The following is a 24,357-nucleotide window of genomic DNA, read 5'->3' on the forward strand; positions in this document are numbered from 1 at the left end:
CTGTAATTACACGATAATAACAGAGTTTTACGCTCTGTTGGTGACACCCATACTGACACCCAGCCCCCTTATTCCTAGTTAATTTATTTTTTAATTATATTAAGCAAAGTGTTTTTTTTGGAAAATGGTTCAAAATAGTTGGCAAAGGCAGCAAAAATGTTAAAGAAAATGATTAAAAGATACCTTGCTGAAAAGAGATATTGCTGATCCATTTAGAAGAAAGCTTGAGTTTAAATAAGATACTGGTCCCTTTTTCTGTTTTGTTGTTATTTTTCTTTGATATACAGCCTTGGTCTGGTCTCGATGCTCTCTAGTCTTGACAATGTCTTGGTCTCGGTTGTTGCGGTCTTGACTACAACGCTACCGTGTGCAAGATGTTCATCCAGCGTTGGGTTGGCCGAGGCCTCCGGTGGGGGGGGGGGGGGTGGGGGGCTCCTCTGATCATCTCCTCCTCCCGTCTCACGTGTGTTTTGGACACAAGTAGCCTTGACTCTTGGCTCTCCGCCTCCTTCCTCGTCACGTCCTCGCTCTACCTCTCTTTCACCACTTCTCCTCCTCCTCCTCCTCTTCCTTCTCCTTCATTGTGCACCGCTGACCCGCAGGCATCCCTTTAGTGTTGGCCGGCATGCTGGTGAGTATTTTTTCTTCTTTGCTCTGTCGTTATATAACTAAATTCAGCTCGTTGGAGTGTCACGCGTACGGCCATAGGTCGGCCTCTGAAGTGATGACCTATATTGATGCTCACCCCGAGGCTCACCATTCAGCCTCAGAAAATGTGTGATATGCGTTTCTTTACGTCCTCTGTCCGGAACTTTCGGGGTCGTGTGTGTGTGTGTGTGTGTGTGTGTGTGTGTGTGTGTTTGTGAGAGTTTGTCTCGCCTGAGTGATCAAGCACACGTGCCCGTCTGTGCCTCATGACCATCTGCCTTGTCGGGAGCAAATATAGGCCGCAAGTTTTGTGTACGTATAGCAGACTGGGAGTAGTGTGTGTGTGTGTGTGTGTGTGTGTGTGTGTGTGTGTGTGTGTGTGTGTGTGTGTGTGTGTGTGTGTGTGTGTGTGTGTGTGTGTGTATACATCTGTGTTTTCTAGGTGTGTTTTCCAGGTGTTTAGTCATGTGAGAAGAATCTGCTGATAGAAGCCAAAGCTCGTGTGCGTGTGTGTGTGCGCGTGTGCGCGTGTGTTGAGAAGGCCTAGCCCTGTCCTGCAAGCAGTTTGAGATGATAGAAAGAGGAAGTGTTGAAAGGTATGAAGAGGCCCTGCATGAGATGTCTCTGGAGGAAGCCCTCAGGAGTTCAAAACAATTCACATGTATTACAGCCTGAATGATCAGTGTGAATATTCCAAGGATTTAGAGGATACTGATAGTGACTGCAGTAGAATGGAAATAGCTAAGTTTGTTTTTATTTTTTTTTAACTTAATAAATTTAATATTACAAAAGGGAAGCTGCCATCTTTTCTACACTGATTACATATAAGAGAAAATATCTAACAGGCAATCAAACAAACCAACCCTCAACTTACAACCATGTCATGTTTGGACGGAGGAGGAGACGGAACATTTTTTTTTACAAGCAGTCAAAGAGAAAAAACCCGACTATTTCTTGACAGCAAACAAACAAAAGCAAACGATTCTTGTAAAAAAATCTTGTCCAGCAAGATTTGACGAATATTGCGGCTTCAGCGCTTCACACCATTCAATGGAAACACCTGCAAATCGCAATTGTGCTTTGCTGAAATTTTAGAAATATCACTTTTATTTTGTGAAAAACTGTCATGAAGCGCAGCTATAGAGACAAACAACCAGCCACACTCTCACTCACACCTACGGTCAAATTTAGAGTCGTCGGTGAAAATAAAGGGCATGTTTTTGGCCTGTGTGAGGAAGCCGGAGTACCTGGAGAGAAGCCACACAAGCAGCAGGGAGGACCTGCAAACTCAAACACACAGAAAGGCCCTCGGCCGGGATTCGAACCTCTGACCTTCGAGGCGACAGTGCCAACCGCCGCACCATCATGTGCGTGAACTTGATGTCCTGAGCTGTTCTGACTTAATGGTGTCCTAATAAGTTTTAATTTATGCTCATAAATTGAGCTGAAACAGTTACATAAATTAAGCTGAAAGGTCGCTGTCACTTTAAATAATGCTGTTGAGCCGGGGGCTGCATTAACTAACGGGAGACACATGAATGAATTTCTCCTCCCTGAAAGGACAGCGTGACATACTTTCAGAGAAAAACTATTTGAGGATAGGTGACTTCAAAGAAATGTTTCACAAATTAAATTATGTTTCAGGCTAAGTCCAATTCTCGGCCTTTAATCTTCTTTATGGTCTATTCTGTCTCTTATTTGAGAAGTTTATGAATGACAGATTATTAGCTTTACATTCATGCCATCTGTAGCAGGTGCTTCACAGACTGACAAATATAAAGTTTCAATGTGCAAGAATTGCAAAGACGGATGCACAAACTGGTAACCACAGCCCTCCAGATGCACACAGAAAGAAAAGTCTCAGGTTTCCTCTTATTTGTGCTTATTTGTGCGATTAAGCTCCTAAAACAGATTTCAGATTTTTTTTTTTTGGTTCACTTTATTCTCACGGTGGGTCGTACAGTTGCCTTTTCTTCATATTTCGAAAATCATGCCCTTTAATCTGACTTTTAAAGGCGCAGAGACGACGTGAATAAACAAAACCTAAAAAAACAAACTACAAATCTTAGTTTATGTTTAACTTGGCCTGCACACAAAGCTGCCACACAAAGACGAACCGGCATCTTTGTATACACACGTGCTGTTCGAAACAAATCGTGACAAACATTTCCCCCGTGTTTTGACCCCATAAAGTCCAAAACCCAAAAGTTGAAAGCTTCCCTTTTTTATGAGAGCAGAAAAGTTTCTGCCAATTCTGAGCCTCCAGCGAGAAAACTGTCTTGTGGCTTCTTCTGTTTTGGTCCTCAGCCTGAGAGTGAAGCACGTGGACGGAGTGAGACGCAGTTTGTTTGGGAGGTGCATCCGTCCCAAGCTGTTCGCTTTGTCGTTGATGTCTGGAAGGAGGGATGTTCTCGGCCAGAACGAGGAAGAGGAAGTGATGAGCTGAGGAAGTGAGAACGTTTCGACTGGTCATCGATGCAGCGGTTAAAGTTTCCGGTGAAAGCTGAAATTTGGCAGCAGGGTATGAACTGAGGTGAGGTTAAGATGAATAATAATAATAATAACAATAATAATAATAATGTAGTTATATTGCACTTTAAATTTCAGCAATCTCAAAGTGTCAAAGTACTACGGAGCTGGAAAATGTATTATTTAAGAAATTAAGGCTATTTAAAAAGTTATCAAGGTCAATAAATAGTTAAAAAAAAAAAAAAGAGTAACCTTTAAAATAAATTCCGGAAAACGCATGATTCAAACTAACTAATGCAAAGCTGAGAGCTAGAGATAACAAGGTAAAAAAATCAATGAAAGTCAATGTAAAGTCCTACCAGAGATAGATAGTGAGATAGAGAGAGAGAGTGGATGTTTCCTGGCTGTGAGCAACACGATAAATGAACCACATTGTTTTCGGCTGATATGTCGCAAACATTCCTCAGTAGCAAACACTTAATTTCACAGAAGCACGTTCCTGAACTTGTAGTCCAATTAGAACCTGTCACCCAAGTCTCATGATGTCACTTGAACCCCTGACGGAGTTCAAGTTTTTCTGAAAAAAATGAGAGGAGTTGTTAAAGAGTCCCTCCAGAAGCTCAGCGGTGGCTTTTTCCGTCCGGCCAGTCGCAAAGGTCGCAAGATCACACAGGATTTTACCTTCTTTTTTTAATCAGAAAGGAAGAGTTGAAGACAAAGCGAAGCGTCAGCAGCAACGCGTTCCGGGGGCTCCAATCGTAAAACGCGGAGGAGATAACGAGAGACGCAGCGGGGAAAGAGCGTAATGTGGCCGCAGACATCTGCTCACTTGTTATCCTGACAGACTGGAGGCATTAAAAGTTGGAGGCAGAGACGGAGGGAAGGAAAAGGAGGGAGGAGAGAGGGAGGCTAGAAGGAGGGGGGACAGAGTGACTGAGTCAGGAGAAAGGGGAAGTCTTCAAGAAGAGAAAAAGGGAAGGCGAGTGCAGAGGAAAAAGCAAAAGAGGTTCCATGTGGCTGTGCAGCCGAGGAGGCCACTGAGTTATGGAGCGAGACAGAATAGCCGGTAAGTGAGTTGTTGGCTTTTCCCAAAACTGACTTTGAGACTGAGTGAGCGAGAAGGGCTTTTCCACTGGAGGGACTTTTTGCTTCTTTTTTTTTTTCTTTTGCTTTTAAAAAGTCTTTTCTTTGTCAGGAGGCTGCAGGGGAAGCAGCTTCCACAGCAGTGGCCGCACTCTGCCGCTGGGCTCCTGTTTGCTTTACTGAGTCAGTCACAGTGGTGAAGGCCGGCGTTCACGGCCATCTGTCTGTCTGTCTGTCTGACCTTCACGTCGCTTCACCTCTCCGTGTCTCTATTTTCCTTGCACCCTCCGCCGGAGCGTCTCTTGATAGCGGGGCGTGGGGTGGATCTGTGGAGCCGCTCGGAGGTGATGAGCTGTCAGAGGGACGGCGCCGCAGCTTCGGTGGGGGCTGGAAGGGGGTCGGTTCTCCCCGGTTTTGCAGTGTGGCTGTCGAGTTGTCATCAGCAGCTTTCGGGGTCAGCTATCTAATGCCTCACACACACACACACACACACACACACACACTGTTTAACTTTTACAGTTTCCCAGTTAAACCATTAAACGACTCCAAGCTCCAGTTGTCAGATTAGCTGTGACTGACCCAGATGGTTTATTTAAAGTGAACCGCAGGGAGTCAGTCAGAGCGCTCCCGCTGAGCTCCCCAAACCATCCCCCTTCTCCCCCCTACACACACACACACACACACACACACACACACACACACACACACCCTCTCAGCAGCTCCAGCGGTGGCCACGTTTCAACGGGAATCTTTGTTGTTCCTCCTCTCATCAGCTCAGCTTCATTGATTCAGACGTGCCGTTTGTGTCTGTGTGTCAGTTGTCGCTCGATCCTCCGCTGCCACGTGTGTTCAGTGTTCAGCCGGGGGGGGACGGCAACCATCCCGGCATCTCGGAGCGATTAGAGCCGGACGTCAAGCTGTGCGACACTCTGTTAATAGCTTCTGTAATTCGACGGTAAACGTGGTTGGGGCTCGAGGAGGGAGAAAGAAAAAAAGAAAAAACATGCAACTGTTTTCACGCCCACTTGGTGGCAGTGTTGCAGTGTGCTCTTGCCCTCTTTGCCGCTGCCTCTGTTTCCTCCCCAACTTTTTTTTTTTTATCATTATTATTATTATTTATAAATTTTTTTGCCATAATTTGAAATAATGGGGTTAAAATGTCGTCTGGGGTCGGGCCGTCGCAGCCGCTCCCTGATCTGCTGAGTTCATTGGAGGAAGTCTTGCAAGGGCCGCGCTGCTTCCTGGTTTCTCAACCGCCACCTTTATGTAGTTGTGTTTGGAGTGGTTGCCTCGACGACAGGCGTCACCCACATCCCCCCTCTGATTCATTCAGGCATTGTTTTGCGAGTGATGGGAGTCGACTTTATGGGACGTGTAGGTGGATAAATCTTTCCTCCTCCTCCCAACGTCTGTTGGAGATTAGAATCATGTGTTCAATACAGGACGCGTGCATCTTGCACGAGCAGTTCCGTATGGTTACCACATTTGACGTGCGATGGCCAATCGGTGACACGCTGCGATGTAAAGGGAAATAAATGACTCATCCTGGAAACAATATAACAGTTGATGCGCAGCCAGCGGAGCAGAAATCAATTATTTTGTTGGACTGTAGCTGAGACTGGCTGTGCTTGCTTTGCGCGGCCTGTTATACATCCAGCTATAAACAAAGCAGTTTGTGAGTTGAAATTCAAGGCAAGTTTCACAGTTGCAGCTTCAGTTGATACATGAATAAAATTGTGTACTACTTTTGTTATTTCCTTTTTCCGCACTGAACAAATATTTTAATTTGTTAGACCAGGGGTTCCCAAGCTTTTCCGCGTCGCGGCCCCCCAAAAACAGAATTAGCTTCTGGCGAGCATCCCCTTGGCAAACCAACAGACAGTGTTACAAGAGAAGCAGAAAACTTACTTCTAGAATGTTTTGTCTTATTTTTATTTGCTTTCAAAAATTGTTACATTTGTTTAGAATAAAAATACCACCAACATGTTGATAATCATGGCAATTTTTTTATTTGGATGTGTTGCTATACTCAATTTAAGCTTTTATGCTGCCTCATATTTTCTTACTTTAACTGTTTGCAGCAGTTCCTTCCATGGCTGGGCTGTTTCTGTTCCTTCGTTCTCTTTGTCGCAAACCTGTTCATTTTGCTCTACCGAGGCTAGTTTGAGGAGCAAATCACCTTGATAAATGGTGCAAAGCAGAATGTCACACACACGATGCCATGAACATTGTTTTTGACTAGCAGGCAATGAAATTATATATCATTATAGATTATATCTAATCATGATTATTTAACAATAACTGGATTATATTTGATCATTATAAATAAAAGATAATTCCATTCAATTATTCTTTAATTTGTATTTTTTTTCTTCAACCCCTCTAACACCCCCTTGTGGCTCCCCTACTTTGAAAAGCACTGCATTAGATGACTATTGTAGACTAAGTGCTCACAGTGCAATGGACTAGTACTACTGGCAGAACTCCTGCACTGTGTGTCCAGTGGAACCAAAGCCGACTGGAGTGTTTAACTCCTGAGGAGAACTTCACGCTGCTTGTCACGTTCCTGCGGCTGTTTGTGTGTCGTGGCAGCTCACGTTGTTCTGCCGTTGGACCGGTGTCACCGGGGTGGGCTGGTGTGTGTTTGATCTGTCGGGGTGTTTGGGTGGATGGATTGCATCGCTTTGCCAATGACAATAAACCAGCGGTATTCTAATGCAGCAACACACGCACACAGTCCTCAAATTCAGATTGGATTGAACTCGATGGTTCAATTCAGTGGGTTTGTGGACCATATTGTCGTGCTTTTGTGTGTGAATTTGCTGATGTGGTGCGTAGACCCGCCTAGTGACTCGCGTGCCCTCTACTGGATCGCACACGTGCGCAGAACCCCCACCCACTTCCACAAACGCACATGAACCCGGAGTGAAGTGAACTCAGGGAAATCGCTCCTCTCACTATGTGCCATTAAAACAAGAAAAGTGTACAGGATATCCTCTGCGAGTAAACGCCTCTCAGGTCTCCTCCCACCACCCGGCATCACCTCATATTGTTCCTCAGATCGCTTGGCAGCGATAAGTGAGGGAGCGACAAAAACGGCCGGGACGGCGGGGAAAGGAGGGAGCTGAGTGTGAAGCCGCACCTCCGGTCCTCTGAGGGGAGGCGCTCTGACAGGTGGGATTATTCAATGTGATGGAAGTGCAGGCCAAGCCGGGGGCGACCCAAAAAAGACGGATGGTCTCATTTGGGAGGTTGCTGTTGACGAGGAGCTGCGCTCGCGGTCAACAAGGTGCAAAAAAGACAAGTGTTGAAATGCTAATAGAGGCAAACAAAGCCAGGAGAGTGTCTCACCCGAGGCTGGACAACACACAGGGTTTAAATGTATGCACCATTAAATAATATGGTAAATGGAGTGCACTTAAACAACGCTGTGCAGCATCTTCACAGTTCCCCAAAGCACTGAACAGTGGCCTGTCATTCACCCATGCACACACACCCTCATACACTTTAGGGGCAACTTTAGCTCAGGAGGTAGAGCGGGTTGCCCAATGACTGAAAGGTTGGCGGTTGGCGGTTCAAATCCCGCTCCATCCCAGTCCTTTGTTGTGTCTTTGGGCAAGACACTTAACCCACATTGCCTTGTATGAATGAGAGTGGATGTTGGGTGGTGGTTGGAGGTGCAGATTGGCTGCCATGCTTCTGTCAGTCTGCCCTTGGACAGCTGTGGCTACACATTTCTCTGTTTACCACCATCAGTGTGAATGTGATGTGAATGTATAATGGGTTCAATGTAAAGCGCTTTCAGAGCCTAGAAAAGTGCAATATAAATCTAATCCATGATACACCAGTGGGTGGTGCTGCTGTGGAAGGCGCTGCCAGGCCCATTGGAAACAATTCTGGGTTCAGTGTTTTTGCCCAATGACACTTTGAAATGTGGACTCTTGGAGCCGGAATTCGAACCTCCAACTCTTTGATCAGTGCACGACCCCCTCTACCAACTGAGCCACAACCGCCCCAAATTTTCCCTTCTTGTGCAAAAAAACCCTTCTTTTTGACAATAGGGTTTATGGATCACAATACATAATCATGAAGTGTTACAAGCATTCTCTGTTTTTAACAGAGTTCAGATGAACATACAGACCACCTTTCTTGTATATCTCGCAAAAAGACAAATTTAACACGCACAAGCTCTAATATTCTGCTCTGTAGGTGACTCGACTCTAAATACAACCAGGGTACCGCTCACACCAAAATATCCTCCCCTTGGTCTCTGTGCTAAAAAGATTTTTGGGAGTAGTTCAAGAATTTTCTTACACAGTGGATAAAAATCCATGGCTTCAAGCGAGTGGTATTGCAGGCAGGCGGGCAACAAAAAAAAACATTTTATTGTCATAAAAGTGTGCATAGTGCGTGAACGGGTGGAGTCAGTGGTCATATGGGACTTTTCTATTCATCTCCCTCTTTTGGTTTCATATTATTCCTCTAATTCTACAGTTTTTCACCTCCTTTTTTCATTTGTCTTTTGGATTTCAACACTTGCTTTCACTACCCTGTTTTTGGCCGGCATGTGATTCAGCTTCTTCCCCTTAGTGCGGCCGCACAGATTGTTTCTAAAAGGCGGCGCAGAAATGCACCAGCGGCATAAGTTCATATACGAAGGGAAGTCCTAAATTGAAATGTTTGGCGCAACTTCCTGCCAATAAATGTTTGTGGTTGCATTGAATTCCTGTTTTGGCCCGAGCAACCAACAACAGTGCTTTAACTCTGCCTCGACATGCACAATGAAAAGACTTGTTGCACATCAGGCGGTGGAAGTGACAAAATAACGACGCCGGGGTGATTGAGGTATCGAGTCTCAGTCAGCCTTGAGATGAACACTGAAATCTGTCCTTTAGCTCTGTCGCTTCCGCACTTTCACTCTCACAGCACTGTTGCGAAGGTACAAAATAAGCACGACTCCCACAGCACCACAATGATATGTGGCCGAAGGGCTTCGGTTGAGCAGATTTATTCTGCAATTTGCAAAGGCGTCTCTGAATACTACTTCAGGGGCCTCGAGATACACAAACACATCGGTGTGTACGGCCACAGTCAAGTAAGCACACAGGCGCACGGGCACACAATGCCGCTCAGAGTGAAAACACACGCGCACACACACACACACACACACACATATAAACACACACCTCCCCAGATGTTGTTTCCCTCATTTGGTCGCTGTGCTTCGCCTCTCGACAGCCCGGGGGAGTGTATCCATATTTAGATAAATACACACAAGGTCGGGGGAGGAGCCGTCCTTTTCTTCTTCTTCTTTTTTCACATGCTGCGCGTTTCAGTTTAATTGAACACTGTGGAGACTTGCCGTGTACACTTCACAGTGCAGGCCCACTCGGGCCTGCGGGGCCATTAAAGGGGCCACACACATGGCTGCATGCAGCGCAGTGTACTCGCAGGATCATCATGTAAACGCATCCCGATGCTGGCACGCTGCCTGTTTAGGTGAACGTGCACGACAATGAATGCAACTGTAAACACCCACGGACGGCTGTGAGGAACGGCCGCGCGCGTGCACGTTGGCTTTATTGTCGTCGTGTGACAGTTACCCTATAAAGCGCTGTGACTATTGGCTCCAGGGTACAGTGTGAGCTGCATGACGGCTGTGTTCCTGTGTGTGACCCACACTCTGCTCTCTGTCCTGGGACACCTTTTGAAAGAAATAACCAGACTGCACCATAAACACACAGTGTTGCTCTGTGTTGCAGTCGACCTCTCAGGTGTAAGGGTTAGGGGCCACGAGGTGGGGCCCAGCGTCTTATTAGGACACCTTGAAGAATGACCCTTTTCTTATAAATTGCATTTTTCAAAAACATAAAGTGCAGGATTTTAAAGCTTTAAAAGACGCTTTGTAAAGCTGCAGTGTCTGAAGTGAAACACTGTGATGATGTGTCCATGTGTTTGCTCAGACCATTGTTTTGTTTTGTTACTGGTCTTTGACTGCAGGTTTTAAACTGGAGACTTTAAGTCTAATCTGCCATCCAATCTGGCTCGCAGCAGGAAGTTGTGTAAAGTCGCTCACTCGTGACCAATCAGTGCCTCTGTGCGATAGCATCGCTATTTGCTCGTTTTCGTCGTGGGAGATTGTGGCAACTGGACGTGGTCGGACGTGGCAAAGTAACTTGCGAGCTGGACGGATGATTCATTGTTTAATTGTCTTTTTTCACCAGCGTTTCTCTCACTCACAACTGTCACAGCTCTCTCGCCGGCGTCTTTACGGCAGCTCCGAGGACTTCCAAGGGCAGTAACTTGATGAGCGTCCGACTCGCAAGAGAGTCGCAGCTCGTGGGTCTCCTGGTCAGATGCGTCCTCAAATTCTCAAATGTTCCTGTGGGCGAGTTGCTGCACGAATTCCCCCTTCACTACCCCCAACCCTCCCCCCCTCCTCAGCCCACAGGCATCGTCTGTGTACCTCCGCTGTCAACTTTCTCCAGAAAGCCTCTCAGCTTTATCTGTCACTGGAGTGCAGCCGCCGCAGACGCAGCTACGCTTTAATTAACGTGCCTGCCTGTTTTGCGGCGCTTGTTTACTCGGAAACCAAAGTCGAAAAAGCGCCGTTGGACTTACTGTCAGCTGTCAACCTCAAGCTTAAACACAGAGGATTGTGTGTGATTGCAGGTTAACCGGGCTGCAGTGACTGTGTGTGACGTGCCGTCCACTTTCGCCGTCCGCACGGCGCTGAGGTCCAATCAAGGAAGCAGATCTGAGAGGCACCCCTGGTTGGAGCCATTTGTCTATGCGAAGGCTTTGCGCGTGCATGTGCGTGCGTGCGAGGGGGGGAAGGGGAAAGACACACAAACTCTCACACACACACATACACACAGGACATGAGGGAAAAGGGGGAGTGTGTGGAGAGAAGGGGAGGAGAAGGGAGGAGGCTCGCCCTGCCGCCGTCTCTGAAGCCTGAACGCGGTAATATAGGAGCCGCCTGAAGTCAGAGCACCGTTTTCCTTTTTTGTCGAACAGAGCAGTGTGGACTTTAGTTCAGAATCAAAAAGGGAGCCCATTATAAGTTGGAGAGAAGAAGAGAGAAGTTGCCCGGAAAGATGTCTGACCTGGGAGGCAACCCACACTTGGAGGGGATTATATCAGATTTTGAAGGTTTGGAGCATCTTTTTCTTTTCCCTGATTGTATTTATGGTGGCAGATCAGGATAAGCAGCTGTCTGTGATAGCAGGACAGGGAGTCGTACCTGTTGATGTACTAGCATAGTGAAGTTACACACTTGATGACTTCTGTGTGTCTGTTTGTTCATAACAAGATCATCGGTATACTTGCAGACCCACTTACTTTTTTTTTAAGACTGCAGTCTTTTAGTGACTGTACCAAACACTTGCAACTTATCCAAACAAACGGAGCAGTGGCCGCAGCAACGCAGGAAAACACGAGGATGGAGCCCCGCGAAAGGGTCATCACTTCCAGCAAACATCTGTCTCACCCCTCATGTAACATTTACAACTCTGCCTCCTCTTTGTTCACTAATCCAGTTTGCAGCTGGCATCAATTCCCTTTGTCTTGCCACGGCTCTTCGAGTCCACTGTTTTTTCCTTCCACACGTCTTCCTCTTCCGGCTCCTGTCAGGCTGGAGCTCTGCAGCTGCCCTCTGGACTGCTTGGAAGGAGCAAGCAGACAGAAGAATTGCAGCCAGTATCTCTCTGTCACTTTGAAGCTCTGAGGTTGGTTCAGTTACCCCCCATCATAAAAACTTGGAGAATTCGTAGCCAGCCTGCATCCCTGCTCTTTGTATCGGCCCCATATCATACAACAAACTGTGTCCATCCTCCTTCTGCTCCGCTTTTAAGAAATTCTGAAAGAAAGCCCTTTGTGAGGTCACCAGGTCACAGTACCTCTCCCAGGTTGGTGACAAACCCTCCAGCCTGGTGTTTGTTCTGCCCTGATTGTTTTTGTCACCTTTCGAACAGCAAAGCTTTTCAAAAGGAGAGCAAAACAGTACTTTTTGCTAGGAGGCTGTAAACATGGGCTGCTTTCTCCAGTTCTTCAGACTTTGTGCCCTGAGATTAACTGGCAGCTTGTCCAGAGTGTAACCCCGCCTTTCCCCCAAGACACTTAGGCTTGGCTCCAGCACTCCCAGCGACCCTGAGTGCAGGAGAAACGGTGATGAAATGAGTGGATGGACATAGTTTACTGTAAAACGGATCATGCAAGACTGGACTGCGACTCTGGAGTCCAGGTTGAAATCATAAACATCTGAGAATGGGTATATAGGGGGCCTCTAAGTCTTTTGTTTTAGGTTATGGGAGGAAATTTGAATAAATCTCATCAAATGGGCATTAGTTTCTGGTTTGTGTCCATTCAAGCTTCCTTTGTTCGAGAGGGTTTCAGAACCACAGCTGTATCTCACACTAAAAAGGAAGTAAAGGCACAGTGAGGAAAAAGCCAATGTAATTAGTAAGCACACTACAGCTATAATAATACCTCTTGGATAAACTTTTTTATGGTAAGCGGATGATGGAAACCACCATAACTACACACTAAAATGGCATCGTCTAAAAGGTAGGAAATATCTAAAAGTAAACATGTGAGTCACAGGAAGAAAAAAAAAGGCCCAGAAAAGACCACGTTTGTATCCCGAGGGAGCCTTTGTACGAAAGCACATGGGCCCCCGCCGCGTCTGCCAATCCAAACTGACTCGAGTCCAGTCCAAAGGCACTCTGTTGCTGATCGGCCACTCATAGGTGCCGCGTTGCCTCACCGATGAGCCACGTGAAGGCAGGCAGGAAATGGAAATGAACGTTTAAGAGGTGAGAATGTGCTCGGCCTTTAAATCTGGCAATAGGTGTGTGCATGTGGGGGTGAGAAGGGACGTGTCAGTGAGTTATTTCCAGCTGCTTCACGGATGTAAATACAACACGTTTCCAACTGTTCTCAGCGGCCCTATAGAGGCCACGAGTGCAAAAAAGCGTACAATGTTAGGTCATTGTAAAAATAGATTTGTACGTGTGAGCTAGTTGAGCGAATGTGTCGCCCTGCTTCCAGTAACGTCGCCACGCACATAAAGTATCCAGCGCCCAGAGGCTAAAGAGAGAGCTGACAGCTTTACACCAGAGTCCTCCACACAGTAATTTACTGGCACATTCACTGTCCTGCCTTCTTCATTTTTCTCCTTCCTCCTCTCACTTTTTTTTCCTCCCCGCCTGACACAACCGTATTTGGTCCAGCTGACACAATAAAAAGCAGAAATGGCTCATTGTGACTTTGGGCTTCGAGGTAACTCACATTCTTCTCTTGAGGCAGGACTGTGCGCTAACAGGTGTGAAGTGGAATGCAGGGGCCGTTATCTTTATGCCGTCAGTGGATGCTGATGTAAATCAAGCGCTTCATGAGGTGCATAGTTAACCAGTGCTTGATCAAAGGGACTCAGCGAGGCTTCAGCAGCCTGTGAATGAGACCTGAAGAGCCTCAAGCTGAGCTGAAGGCCAGCAGTACCTGAATGACTTCATGTGTGTGTGTGTGTGTGAGTGTGTGGCTCGCAGGTTATTAACTAAAATGAAAAGGATCGTCATACCGACAAGACAGATTCTGTGTATTAATGTTTTTGTGCATTTGTACGGGCCCTCGCTCATTTGGGGAATGGCTTGCCTGAAAACAGTATCTGAACACAACCTTGGAAGTCTTCTAAGAAGTCTGCATGTGAGAAATGTAATTTTTCATCCCAGAATCTCGATTACATGTGAGTTGTTGCACTGTTGAGCTGAACCTCTGGCTCTTTTTCTCACCACATACCACTAGCATTGGGTGAATTCCTCTTTACCTAACACAGGGTGTTGGCCAGGCCTGGTGGGATCTGCACAGTAAATCTGTGCTGGTGCTGATCAGCAACGGTGAACCTGACACCGAGTGCTGTGTGCATTCATTTGGGCTTTGTCTGACCAAGCAAAATGCCGCAATGGATTCAATTCCTGTTTGGCCTTGTCTTGTCGACGAGGATCTTTTTTCTCTCTTGGTTTTACCTCATTGACGCGGAGTCTGCGGCCTCAGACATCAGAAACCTTCAACGCTGCGCAGAATGGTTTTGTTTAACCAGACTTTGACAAAGAAGTGCTGTCTTGACAAGTTGCCCAAGGTTAAAGTTACAAAACGGATTTTGAGTTCAAGGCTCTATGCTGTTAAGGCTGGAATGCCAGAATTTACCTTCGTTGGTGTATGAGACTTTCTCATTTATAAGGTGAAGAAGTTGCATTAAAGGTCACCTATTATACTAATTTTCGGGCTTTTGTATTTGATATCTGGCCCCTCCAGAGCAGCAACGCACGATTTTCCGCGCTGAAAGCTTTTTAGATTTGCGTATCTCGTGGCTCGTTTCCTCGTATTTACTGCGTCCCGCGAAAACGCTCTGTTGCACTTCACTCCACCCCCAGCCTTGCCGGTACACGCCCCCGCCCGGGGTCACACTCTTCGTCGCCGCTGAGCCTCACTTTCTCAGTTTGCCGGTGCGGGAGTGAAGAGAAAACAGCAAACTTTACGAAACAGGCACAATTTAAACATTTACTGTCGTGAAGGCTTCACTCTTTAGCAACTGTTTAGTGGCTAATCCAGCTTCGTACCGACCCAGCGCGGGCTGAGTTACGGCCGCAAGGCGGACCGAAGGTCCCTGGACGTTTTTTGTGCCTTCCGTGTCCCCGGAAATATATTTTACTTTGTGTACTGACCGTGTTTTTGTTTTGTGTTTTTGCAAGACATTTTAATAGGGCTTAGAATGATTTGGTTTCATACTGTTGACTTGTATCAAAACACTGTCCGAGCAGAGAAAATATGGACGCTAAAACGATCACTTCAGTCATAGAGTCGTTTATTATTAGACAAGAATATGTGCACAACTTACGTCCACACCGAGCACAAAGCAGGAAGAGCTCTATACAACCCATGTTACCATGCTGGCAGCGTGAACATCGCTATAAGGAGCGAAACTTGCCAGTCAAAATCGCTGCCTCTTCAGTTTGGCTGCCAGCGAACACAACACACATAACAAGCAGAGCACGGAGTTAGCGGTGGTGGCTAACAGTTCATCAACACGATTCAGCGGTTGTACGTTGCAAGTAGTCTTAAAACGAATGTTGCTTGAGGTCACAATACACTCACAGTCCTCATACATGTTTTCAAATATTGCCGTGGCTGACTATTCTCTCGTCGTCCACCAGGGGTCCGAGTCGAGCTCGTCTCACTCCCGTTGCCGACCGGACGAGAGGGGTCTGGCTGCAGACCGGTGTTCCATCACATCCGCATTAGGCTGAACAAACCTCCAACATTTTCTCTGTCCGTTCCACTCCGACGGTTGTGGTCCTTGGTGCTTCAGTAGTCGCTCTGTATTTTTTATTTTATATTTTTTAATTTCCCTGACACCGAAAAAAAAAACATTTTCTTGGAGCAGCGCATTGCGGAATCACTTCCGGGGCAGAGCGGGGGAGGGCGGAACCAGTCCGAGAGGGTGCCGGAGCTTGGCCACGAAAGGAGATCCGGCACACAATTACGTAATTCCGTGCCCAGTGTTGAAAAAATCAGAGCGTTTAGAACCATGCCCAACAATTTGCAGGGCTCACGTCCAAACGCATGAACGTCATTATTTGACGATATCGAGATCGTTTGACGATAGAGTTCAACATTGTAACCGTATAAAGCTCAGAAAAGTGGAAAAGCATCAGAGGTGCCCTTTAATTCAATTATTTTTTCCCTTTTGTTAAGATGTAATAAAACAAAAGAGGAGAGCCCACACGTTCTGGGCTGAACTCTTATTTACTCCACCACAAGGAACCGTATTATTTGGAAAATCTGTGCTCGCTGACTTTTCCTGCGTGATTAACCTTCAATGTTTCCATTCCGCTGTTGTTTGCTTTGTTATGGTGTTGATGCCGTTAATGCAAAGTCAGCACATTATACATCTGTTTCACATTAAATGCTTTCCAGCCTTTCACATGCTGGTCTTCCCAAGAGCCTATTATTGTGATAGTGCATCTGTGAATTTCACAGAGATTTATAATGAACTTCCTAACCCCAACCATGAGAATTAATCTATAACTGTGTGACATATACAGACGACTTACAGTAGAGACAAACAGCTATGAGGTCATTCTCATTTGGCATAAGACCAATGCCTCGATTTGCCAACCCTCACAGAAAATGTTTTAATTGCCACAGATTTCTACATTTATGTATGCCATGGTGTTGTCGTGAAAGATACGACTCCAGGCTGCTATGAGAAACCACAGAAGGAGACCAAAATAAGATAATATCTTTCGTAAACAAGGGCTAAAGAGATGAACGTCGGTGCTGCAATGGAAAAAACACCAGCGAATGAGTTATCTCTGAAAAATATGCTTCTGTCTTACTCCTGAGCGGCTTTGCCAAGAGTGCAGTTAAACACAGACAGTGGAGGAGGGCTACCCATAGCTTTGTTGACTTGTGGCTAATTGCATCAATGGGAAGTTAAATGGAAAACTGGCTGTAAGAGTTCTGATTGGCTTGCTGGAATGTGATCCATCAAAAGTTTTGTTTTCCCTTTGTAAATGCTCCTAAGTTGATGGATAGATAGAAAGATATAGATAGATAGATATAGCTATAGAAATGTGTCACAATGCTAAGGTAGTGGAAGAAGTGATTTGCTTCCCAGTGTTTTTCCCAGTGCTGGGTGGCTGTTGAAGAGCAGTCTGCATAACACACAAAGTCTTTAACCCAAGTGTGAGTACCTTAAATGACTCCAGTGCTTGTCAGCAGGAACTCTGTTATGTCACAGTGTGAGTGGCACTGCATAATGGAAAGCACTTGTGTCAACTATGATCATGGTCCTCATTCTTTGTCCTCACTTCACTGAACTTTCAGTGTAAAAAGATTGAGACGTTTGTGGTCCTAGTTTGTTTGTTGCAGCTCTGCCAGATAATAACCAATGAGATGCAATGATAACTGCTGTTGACCCAGTCAAATGGGAGCCTTGACTGACCCATCCTTACCCTGCAAGCTCCGGCTTCTGCGCATCGAGACCATTTTCTTCCATCTTTCCCTTTTGTTTTCCTTGTTTTTACCTCTCCGCCATCTCCCCGTCGTGCATCTGGGTCCCAATGAGAAGAATTGCTTGTGTTTATCAATTTGAAGGGTCCTTGGGGGGAAAAATGAAGACAACTATGAAGAGGCAATGGGTTTTTGCACCTGTGCTGCACAGGAATTTAAGCAATCAAATCGAAAGTCGGACTCCACCTGCTGCCTTGCTCCTTTTTGTCCGCTGCTGTCTGTGCTGCATGATGGTTTGACACGAGGCGGCGTGAGATTCTTGACGCCGGTCGGCCGGTGATAGGTGGTGGTGGTGGAGTGAGAAGGGAAGATGAGACCCTTGGCTGCTGTTAATGAGGTTCCTATGCTAGACCTGACCGCTTCTTTCGAGCTCATAGTCTGGGAATGCTGTAATACCGGGAGCAGACCATCTGTCAGTCCCACACTAGTACTCAAACACTCTAATACTGTTCATATGCTGCACAACTTTGAAGGAAAGATGTGTTTTTATGAAACAAACGCACCAGTGGTTCGTAAAAAAAAAAAAGATTTTTCCTTTTCTGCTCCAGACTTCATGACAAATATTTGCGCCTTACATTTGTTCCCCCCTCAGTCTAATAACAAAGATTTGTTTTTAAAAAATGAGATAGTCTACTCTAGCATTGCTAAAAATCCTATTAGAACATCCTGGTTGGAGGCAGAAGACCGACCTCCTCCGCCTGCCTGCCTTCGTCGGCTAAACAAAAAGATCTGGAAGTCTAATGGAAGGAGACTCTCTTAAAACACAGGATTCAAGTAATTATCTGAGCGAGAAATGCCCTCAATGCTTTCCCTCCATTATCCCGACAGCACTGAATCACAGAGAGAATCAAATTCTGCTTTTAAATCATGTTCCCTTGGCTGCGCAGCCTCTGAATACAAAGAAATTGTTGCAGACCGAGACAGACTGCTGCAGACGTTCCCGCCCGAGGGCAAAATACTAATCTCACCTCACTTACCAGGTCAGTAGAAAAAAAAACATCTTGGTTTTCAGTTCCTGATTTCCCTCCCAGCTTTTGTTCTCACATTTGCAGCTTTTCCTACCGCATAACTCAAGTCCATGGGAAGTGTTGGGAGATGTTAGGGTGGGCATGGGGTTTTTGTGAAAAGTTTCTGGGCCCTTGGGGGAAGATTAAAACCGATGCCTCTCGCTGTGTGCAGCACAGTATTATTGAAGTGTACGCCGCAGCCTCCGGCTCCTTATAAAAATCTGCAGACCAATTTTGGCCGAGCTTCTTATTCCAAGTCGCAACCTTGGACTCTCGGCCTGCAATCGTAAAACACACAAGAAAGAGAAATGCAAGGGTAGGAAGGAAACGGTCCGCTGGAAATATGGGTTTGGGCTCCACTCGCAAATTATAAGTTCATTGTGAGTTAAGTTTTTCATTTGTGTGACTGTCAAAAGACGTGAGTTTAATGCAGTTTGATGGCTCCTCAGTGAATCAGTCAGGTGGGTTGTGGGAAAATAAGTGTAAAAGTTATTCTATGTTTTCTACACTCTGAGGACACTTAACGACTACTGTATGTTCACCGGCTAGAGCTAAAAGCATAGCCGTGACAACACCTTTAAGCTCACAAGGGAGCAACACTCTTGTGAGCTAAATGAGCTGGAGCTTGATGAAGGGATTTCAGAGCTCTTGACGGGTTTCAGAAGATTTGAGACACGACTTAAATAAACGACGGAGTGCAGAGCACAAAGCTCCTCATTCCCATGGTGTCCCAGAAGTTTTGTTGGCGTGCCTGGCTGACACGAGGAATTACTCTTTGGCTCGGTCCTGGATTTTTGTCGAGGGGGTAAATTGTATCGAATGTTCGGCCTGTTGGAGAGAAGCAGCTTATAGCAGTAAATTAGATTAGTGGCTCCGGCTGATGTGTGTAGGAGGGAAGACGGCGGCTTTGATGCGATTTCGCCCAGCTCCACTTCCCCTCGCGGCGTTTCAGATTTACAAGAGCGTGGAGGGGCCGCGACACGGTCCCCTCCCTGTGGGTGTAGCCACTTAAAAATAAACATGTATACATTCCCGTAACTTTTGCTCGCCAGCTTTTACGAGCGTTTTTTTTGTGTTTGTTTTTTGTGTTTGTTTTTTTTTTAACAAAAAAGACGTCTGGGTCGGGACCTGCCGCAAGCCACGAGCGGATCAAATAATCAGAGCTGCCTCTCGGGTCGTTGGAAGCCCTTCGCCGTTCTTCGGGCCGTGCGTGGGCGGGCTGCTGTAACTAGCACGTCATTACGGCACCAGCTCCCGGCCCTTCGGCTCGGCGCCGCTAATCCGACGACGGGAGTCCACGTCAAATCGACTCTGGGCCAGTGCACTCTCCCCAGCGGGCGATTCCGTCCCCCCGTCCCTCCTCTCGGACAAGTGCATCTTATTCTCTCATGTCACGCTTGCTAAGGAGACGGCGCCGCCTCCGTCTTGACGTTGGAGTTGGCTCGCAAACAGAGAGCGCCCTTGAACTCTGTCCAAAAGAATGGCCGTGATGGACTACGCTGCGATTGTGCGAAATGACTTGCGTCACGTTTGAGTCACGACGAAGCGTGAAATGAAAGACCTGATGATGAGAGATGCCATGTTGTTGCTTTTTTCAACCTCGAGGTCTCATTTATATTACGTGAACACAGCTCATTGGGGCTCTTTGTTCGTCGCATTACTTCATTCACGGCTCATTTAATAGCTTGTTTGGTTTTCTCGAGGCTGTTTCTTCCCCCCCGTAAACAGTAAGCCGACTAATAAATATTTTAAAAGAGAACCTTGAGCTTGTTTTGGTTTTGAAATTAGGACAGATTTCATGGGCTAATAAAGAAAGGCGAGGTTTTCACCAGACTTCCCCTTTTAATGAGCTCAACACTCAGAATTAAGGAACACTCTGCGTTTTGAAACAACACCTCCAACTGCTGCCGTCCTTATTGGAGGTCTCGCCACTCTAACTTTTTAACTTTCTATTTTAGCTTCTTTACTGTAAGCATCCTGTTTTCATTTCTTTTTTTCACATTACGGATTGTCTTAAATTACAACAATTACTGAAATTGGCTCAGCTGTTTTGACTGTTGACTCAGTTTGTAACCAGTTTTACCTTTTACACTCTATTGTAAAATTGAAAATTGCTTTCCTTTACATTCATTTCTTTCTTAGAAATGAAAAATATAAGCTTTTGACTGCCTGATGCATCCTTCCCTCATGGCTGATGTATTGTGTGTTGTGCAGCTCTGAAGAGGTCCTTTGAGGTGGAGGACGTGGACACTTCGTCTCACTCCTCCCCTGGCTCTCGTCGGACGACCAGCTCCCCTCATCGTAACGCCATGTCTCCAACCAGCATCTACTATCGGGACCTGGGCAGCGCCGCCCCGGCCACCAACAACAACAACATCAACTACACCCAACCCCGTTCCATCATGGGCGGCGGGGGCTCCAAGACCCCCGAGCCCGTGTCCCGCCGCTCGGAGCTCTCCATCGACATCTCGGCCTCCAGCAAGCAGACGGACAACGCCACCAGCCCGGGCTCCATGCGCTTTGTGACCAGCAGCGCCCTGAAACGCCCCGAGGTTCTGGGCCACTCCAAGACCCCCGACATGAGCCACAAGCGGGAGGTCACCTTCGCCAAACCGCCCAACGATTCGCCCGTGATTCGCCGCAACGAGGGCAACAACAACAACAACGGCGTGGTCAGGCCCTCCGAGCAGAACCACGCTCGCAGGTTCGAGCCGCCGAGTCCCGGCGACGTCCGCAAGCCTGACATCAGCATCACCAGAGCTCCGCCTGAAAACAACGGCCACCACCCGGCCGTGCACCACCCGCACCACCCCAACCCTCACCACAACACCATCGTCACCACCTTCCGATGCTCCTCGCCCAATCACGCAGGGCGGAAATCTCCCAACCCCGACCGTAAGTCTGCTGAGCCTGCCAGCACTTCTGTTAGCTGATACACACGACTGTTCAAAACTGTTTGGAGTCACTGACTCATTTCTGCATCGAACTCCATTAAAACCAGCTTCATGCAATAATCTAGTGGAATGCTCTAAGAACATTACCGGCGCAGGAAAATCAGTCAGGATGTGCTGAACACATTATGGGATGTCTTTGACAGTTGTTGCCTTGAGTGTCTAATTGAATGCGTTTTTAGCCAGTGAATATCAAGTGTGCAAAGTGAGGCCATCGTTAAACAAGTTGAATGCTTTGAAAAAGCTTAAAACAGGCAACATTTCTAAAACAAAACTTTTTATTATATAATCACACTTAGCTGTGTTGTGTTAAACCATAAAAGAGTCAACAAAGCTTCATGGCTTATATTTCAGGCTCTTTAAATCAGCCTACTGTTCGTCTCACAGAATTCTCTCAACCACTTTTAATTAGACACTGAATGTGTTTTTTATTAAACCTAAAATGTTCCCATACTTGTGAAGCACATCTTGATTGATTTTCATGAGCTCATAATGATGGCAGAGCATTCAACATCATTATTTCATAAAACTGGTTATAGTGGAGTTATACTTCATCTGCACCGCTAGTCTTGCACGCTACACTTGCAAGCTACTAGACAACAGGTCAATGTGTTTGTACACCTCCAGTTGTTCATTCCATAAAGTCGCGGTTGCCGCTACTGCACACGCCAGTGACACTAACAAGAGCTAATGCTGTTAGTAGCTGCTGTATATTTAGTGCTGTTTTTATAACTTGCCAATACAGCAAGCAACGAAAGGCTGCACGAGACCACAGTGAATTGTGCTGGGCTCACTGATAGATAGCTGCTATTAAAGCCCATGCACGTGTTTTAATGCTAATGCATTCTGGGTGAGATTGATGGCAGCTGGTCATAAAAGCCTTTATAAATCTGAAAATACAGGTTATTTTTTTTATGAAAATGTATTATTTATGGCAGTGTATTAGAGCTCACTAGCCTGTGCAACCACTTTGTCCTCCCCAGTATAATTAACGCGTCCCATTATCGATATTTCCTTGTGACAGTCAAGCAGCCTGACGTGATTCATTCCAGTTTCAGCTCTCTGCTGAAAGTGACGCTTGTTGTACCGAGCACATGTTAGAAGATAGAAGGGGACAAAAAATAGGCGACTTTTCTCAGAGGTGGTGTGACTCTTAGGGGAGGGAACAGTGTCCTATGTGACATCACAAGGGGGTGGATTTATAGAACTGTTTGTACATAAAAAAAAAAGAAAAGTGGAGCAAACTAATAGGGGTAAAGCTTTTTTCTTTTTTTTTCTTTGTTGGTGACGGAATAATTCAACAATCACTTCAACTACCAATCAATCAGCTGAGCAGCAGCCAGCTCAACTGCACTGTTTTCGGCATTAAACCGCAACCTCAGAGAGCTTCCTGTCAGTGGACACGGCAGACTTCACGTCTGTATCTGCGGGGATCTGCGTCTGCGTCTGCGCCTGCGCTGCTGAATGCTGCCCCGCAGACGCAGCGGTTTGTGCTGTGAGTAAATACCCAACTGTGACGGCACGAGAGGAGCAGCGCCAAAGTAATTATTGCTCCGGCCGCTGCCGCTGCGTCTGGGCTGCGACGGCCAGTTTATTCTCACAGTGTTTCCTTAGTTTTCGACGTGTTGCCTGTAATCAGGGTGCAGAAAATGTGCACTTAGATCTTCAAATGATAAAATGAATCTTAGTTGTTCCTTGTGCGTGTTTAGCACCACTGCTAATCTTCAGTGCCTGTGCTGAAGCCTTTCTATGGCTGCTTGTGCTTGTATGTGTGGAGTTGCCCTGCAAAAGGGCGACCGACTGTATCTGACTCTGATTGACCACTTTGCATTGTGATGTATTTGACTATTAACCTTCCACTGCGCGCATGTTTTTCAACCACTAGTGCCCCGTGAGATAATGTCAGGTGTGCCGTGAAAAATGATCCAATTTCACTTAATTGGTCTCAAACAATATTAACATTCCATAGCTGAGTGACTGTGCTTTAAAAGGAATGTGAGCATGTTTCCCTCCATTCTTCCCAGGTTAACAGCTTTGTGTGCATCTAAACAGGCCCAGGTTTCAAAAGTATAAATGAAGAGACAGTCATTATTTGGTATCATGTTATAACATTTTTGGTTGGTGGTGTGCCATGGGATTCTTTTCTATATAAAAATGTCCCGTGGCTCCAAAAAGGCTGAAAAACACTGCCTGATGGAAATGGATTCATCATGGCGTTCGCTCCAACATTGCTCATATTGGACGCTTTTAAAGTTGGAAGTCACAACGCTGACGATGCTGAGAAGCTACAATTACGATTCCGCAAAGGGGAAATTTAAAAAAAAAAAAGAAGTGTTTTCTTCGCTCTCTGTCCTCCAAAAGTTCTGAATCACATAAATGTTTAGAGCGTCGCCGGCGTGGCGTGACTCAAAGAGCCGAGTGACGAGATCCCTTCCCCTCGGTGAAACACGCAAATTCCCTGTGACACCGGGCCGTGTTCCAGCGTAAAGTTAACGAGACAAACGCGAAACCGTTTAACAACAGTCCATCAAAACACGGGATGAGACACGGTTATACAAGAGGTGTCTGGTCAAATAAGGGGCTTCGCTCTGTGGAAGGTGGGAACGCAGGAGGAGCGGAGACATCGTCCACTGAGCTGTGATTGTTATTGTTGTTATCTATCTATATATCTATCTATATATATCTATATATATGAAGATATATATAGATATATATAGATAGATAACAACAACATTTATTTTACGGGACATTTATTTTAGGAATTAGCACTACGTAGCAACAACAAGCGCTCTTAAGTACCACCACCAGGGGCTATTTTTGCTTTGCTTTTTTTCCATTTTGTCCATCAGCTGTGTTTTTGGAGTCCATTTGGTGATTTCCTGCTTACTCTGTTTTTCCAAGAGATGACGTCACACACACACACACACACACACACATGCACACACGCGCACCAGAGTGCACAGAGCATCCTGTGCTTCCTTCCGTGTTCTGTCAGCGAGCTTGTTTCCTCTGCTGTGTGACCTCAATGCAGCAGTGCACTTCCTCTCGCAGGGGTCATGTGATCTGAGTCGGTCCGCTTCCCGGCAAATCGCTGTCCTCACTTTGATGTGAAACATCAGAGAGTG

The 24,357-nt window shown here is 46.2% G+C and overlaps 1 protein-coding gene across 3 annotated transcripts in view; it reads left to right on the forward strand.

Moving 5' to 3' along the window:
* The window catches only part of septin9b (septin 9b), a 69,480-nt gene that overhangs the window by 9,549 nt on the left and 35,574 nt on the right, over window positions 1-24,357 (forward strand). Inside the window, exons 1-2 of one of the 3 annotated variants that reach the window (XM_076043097.1) lie at window positions 4,029-4,183; window positions 20,496-21,176. In XM_076043097.1, coding sequence (XP_075899212.1) covers window positions 4,162-4,183; window positions 20,496-21,176 — 703 coding nt within the window. In that variant the 5' untranslated portion in view covers window positions 4,029-4,161. Of the gene's footprint in view, window positions 1-4,028; window positions 4,184-11,204; window positions 11,356-20,495; window positions 21,177-24,357 lie in introns of those variants that run through there. The other 2 variants (XM_076043088.1, XM_076043104.1) reach the window with 2 other exon arrangements.

This window comes from Nelusetta ayraudi, unplaced genomic scaffold (genome assembly GCF_046127955.1).
Source record: "Nelusetta ayraudi isolate G7.1 ecotype Tasmania unplaced genomic scaffold, CSIRO-AGI_Nayr_v1 ptg000004l, whole genome shotgun sequence".
In the NCBI taxonomy this organism is placed as follows: domain Eukaryota; kingdom Metazoa; phylum Chordata; class Actinopteri; order Tetraodontiformes; family Monacanthidae; genus Nelusetta; species Nelusetta ayraudi.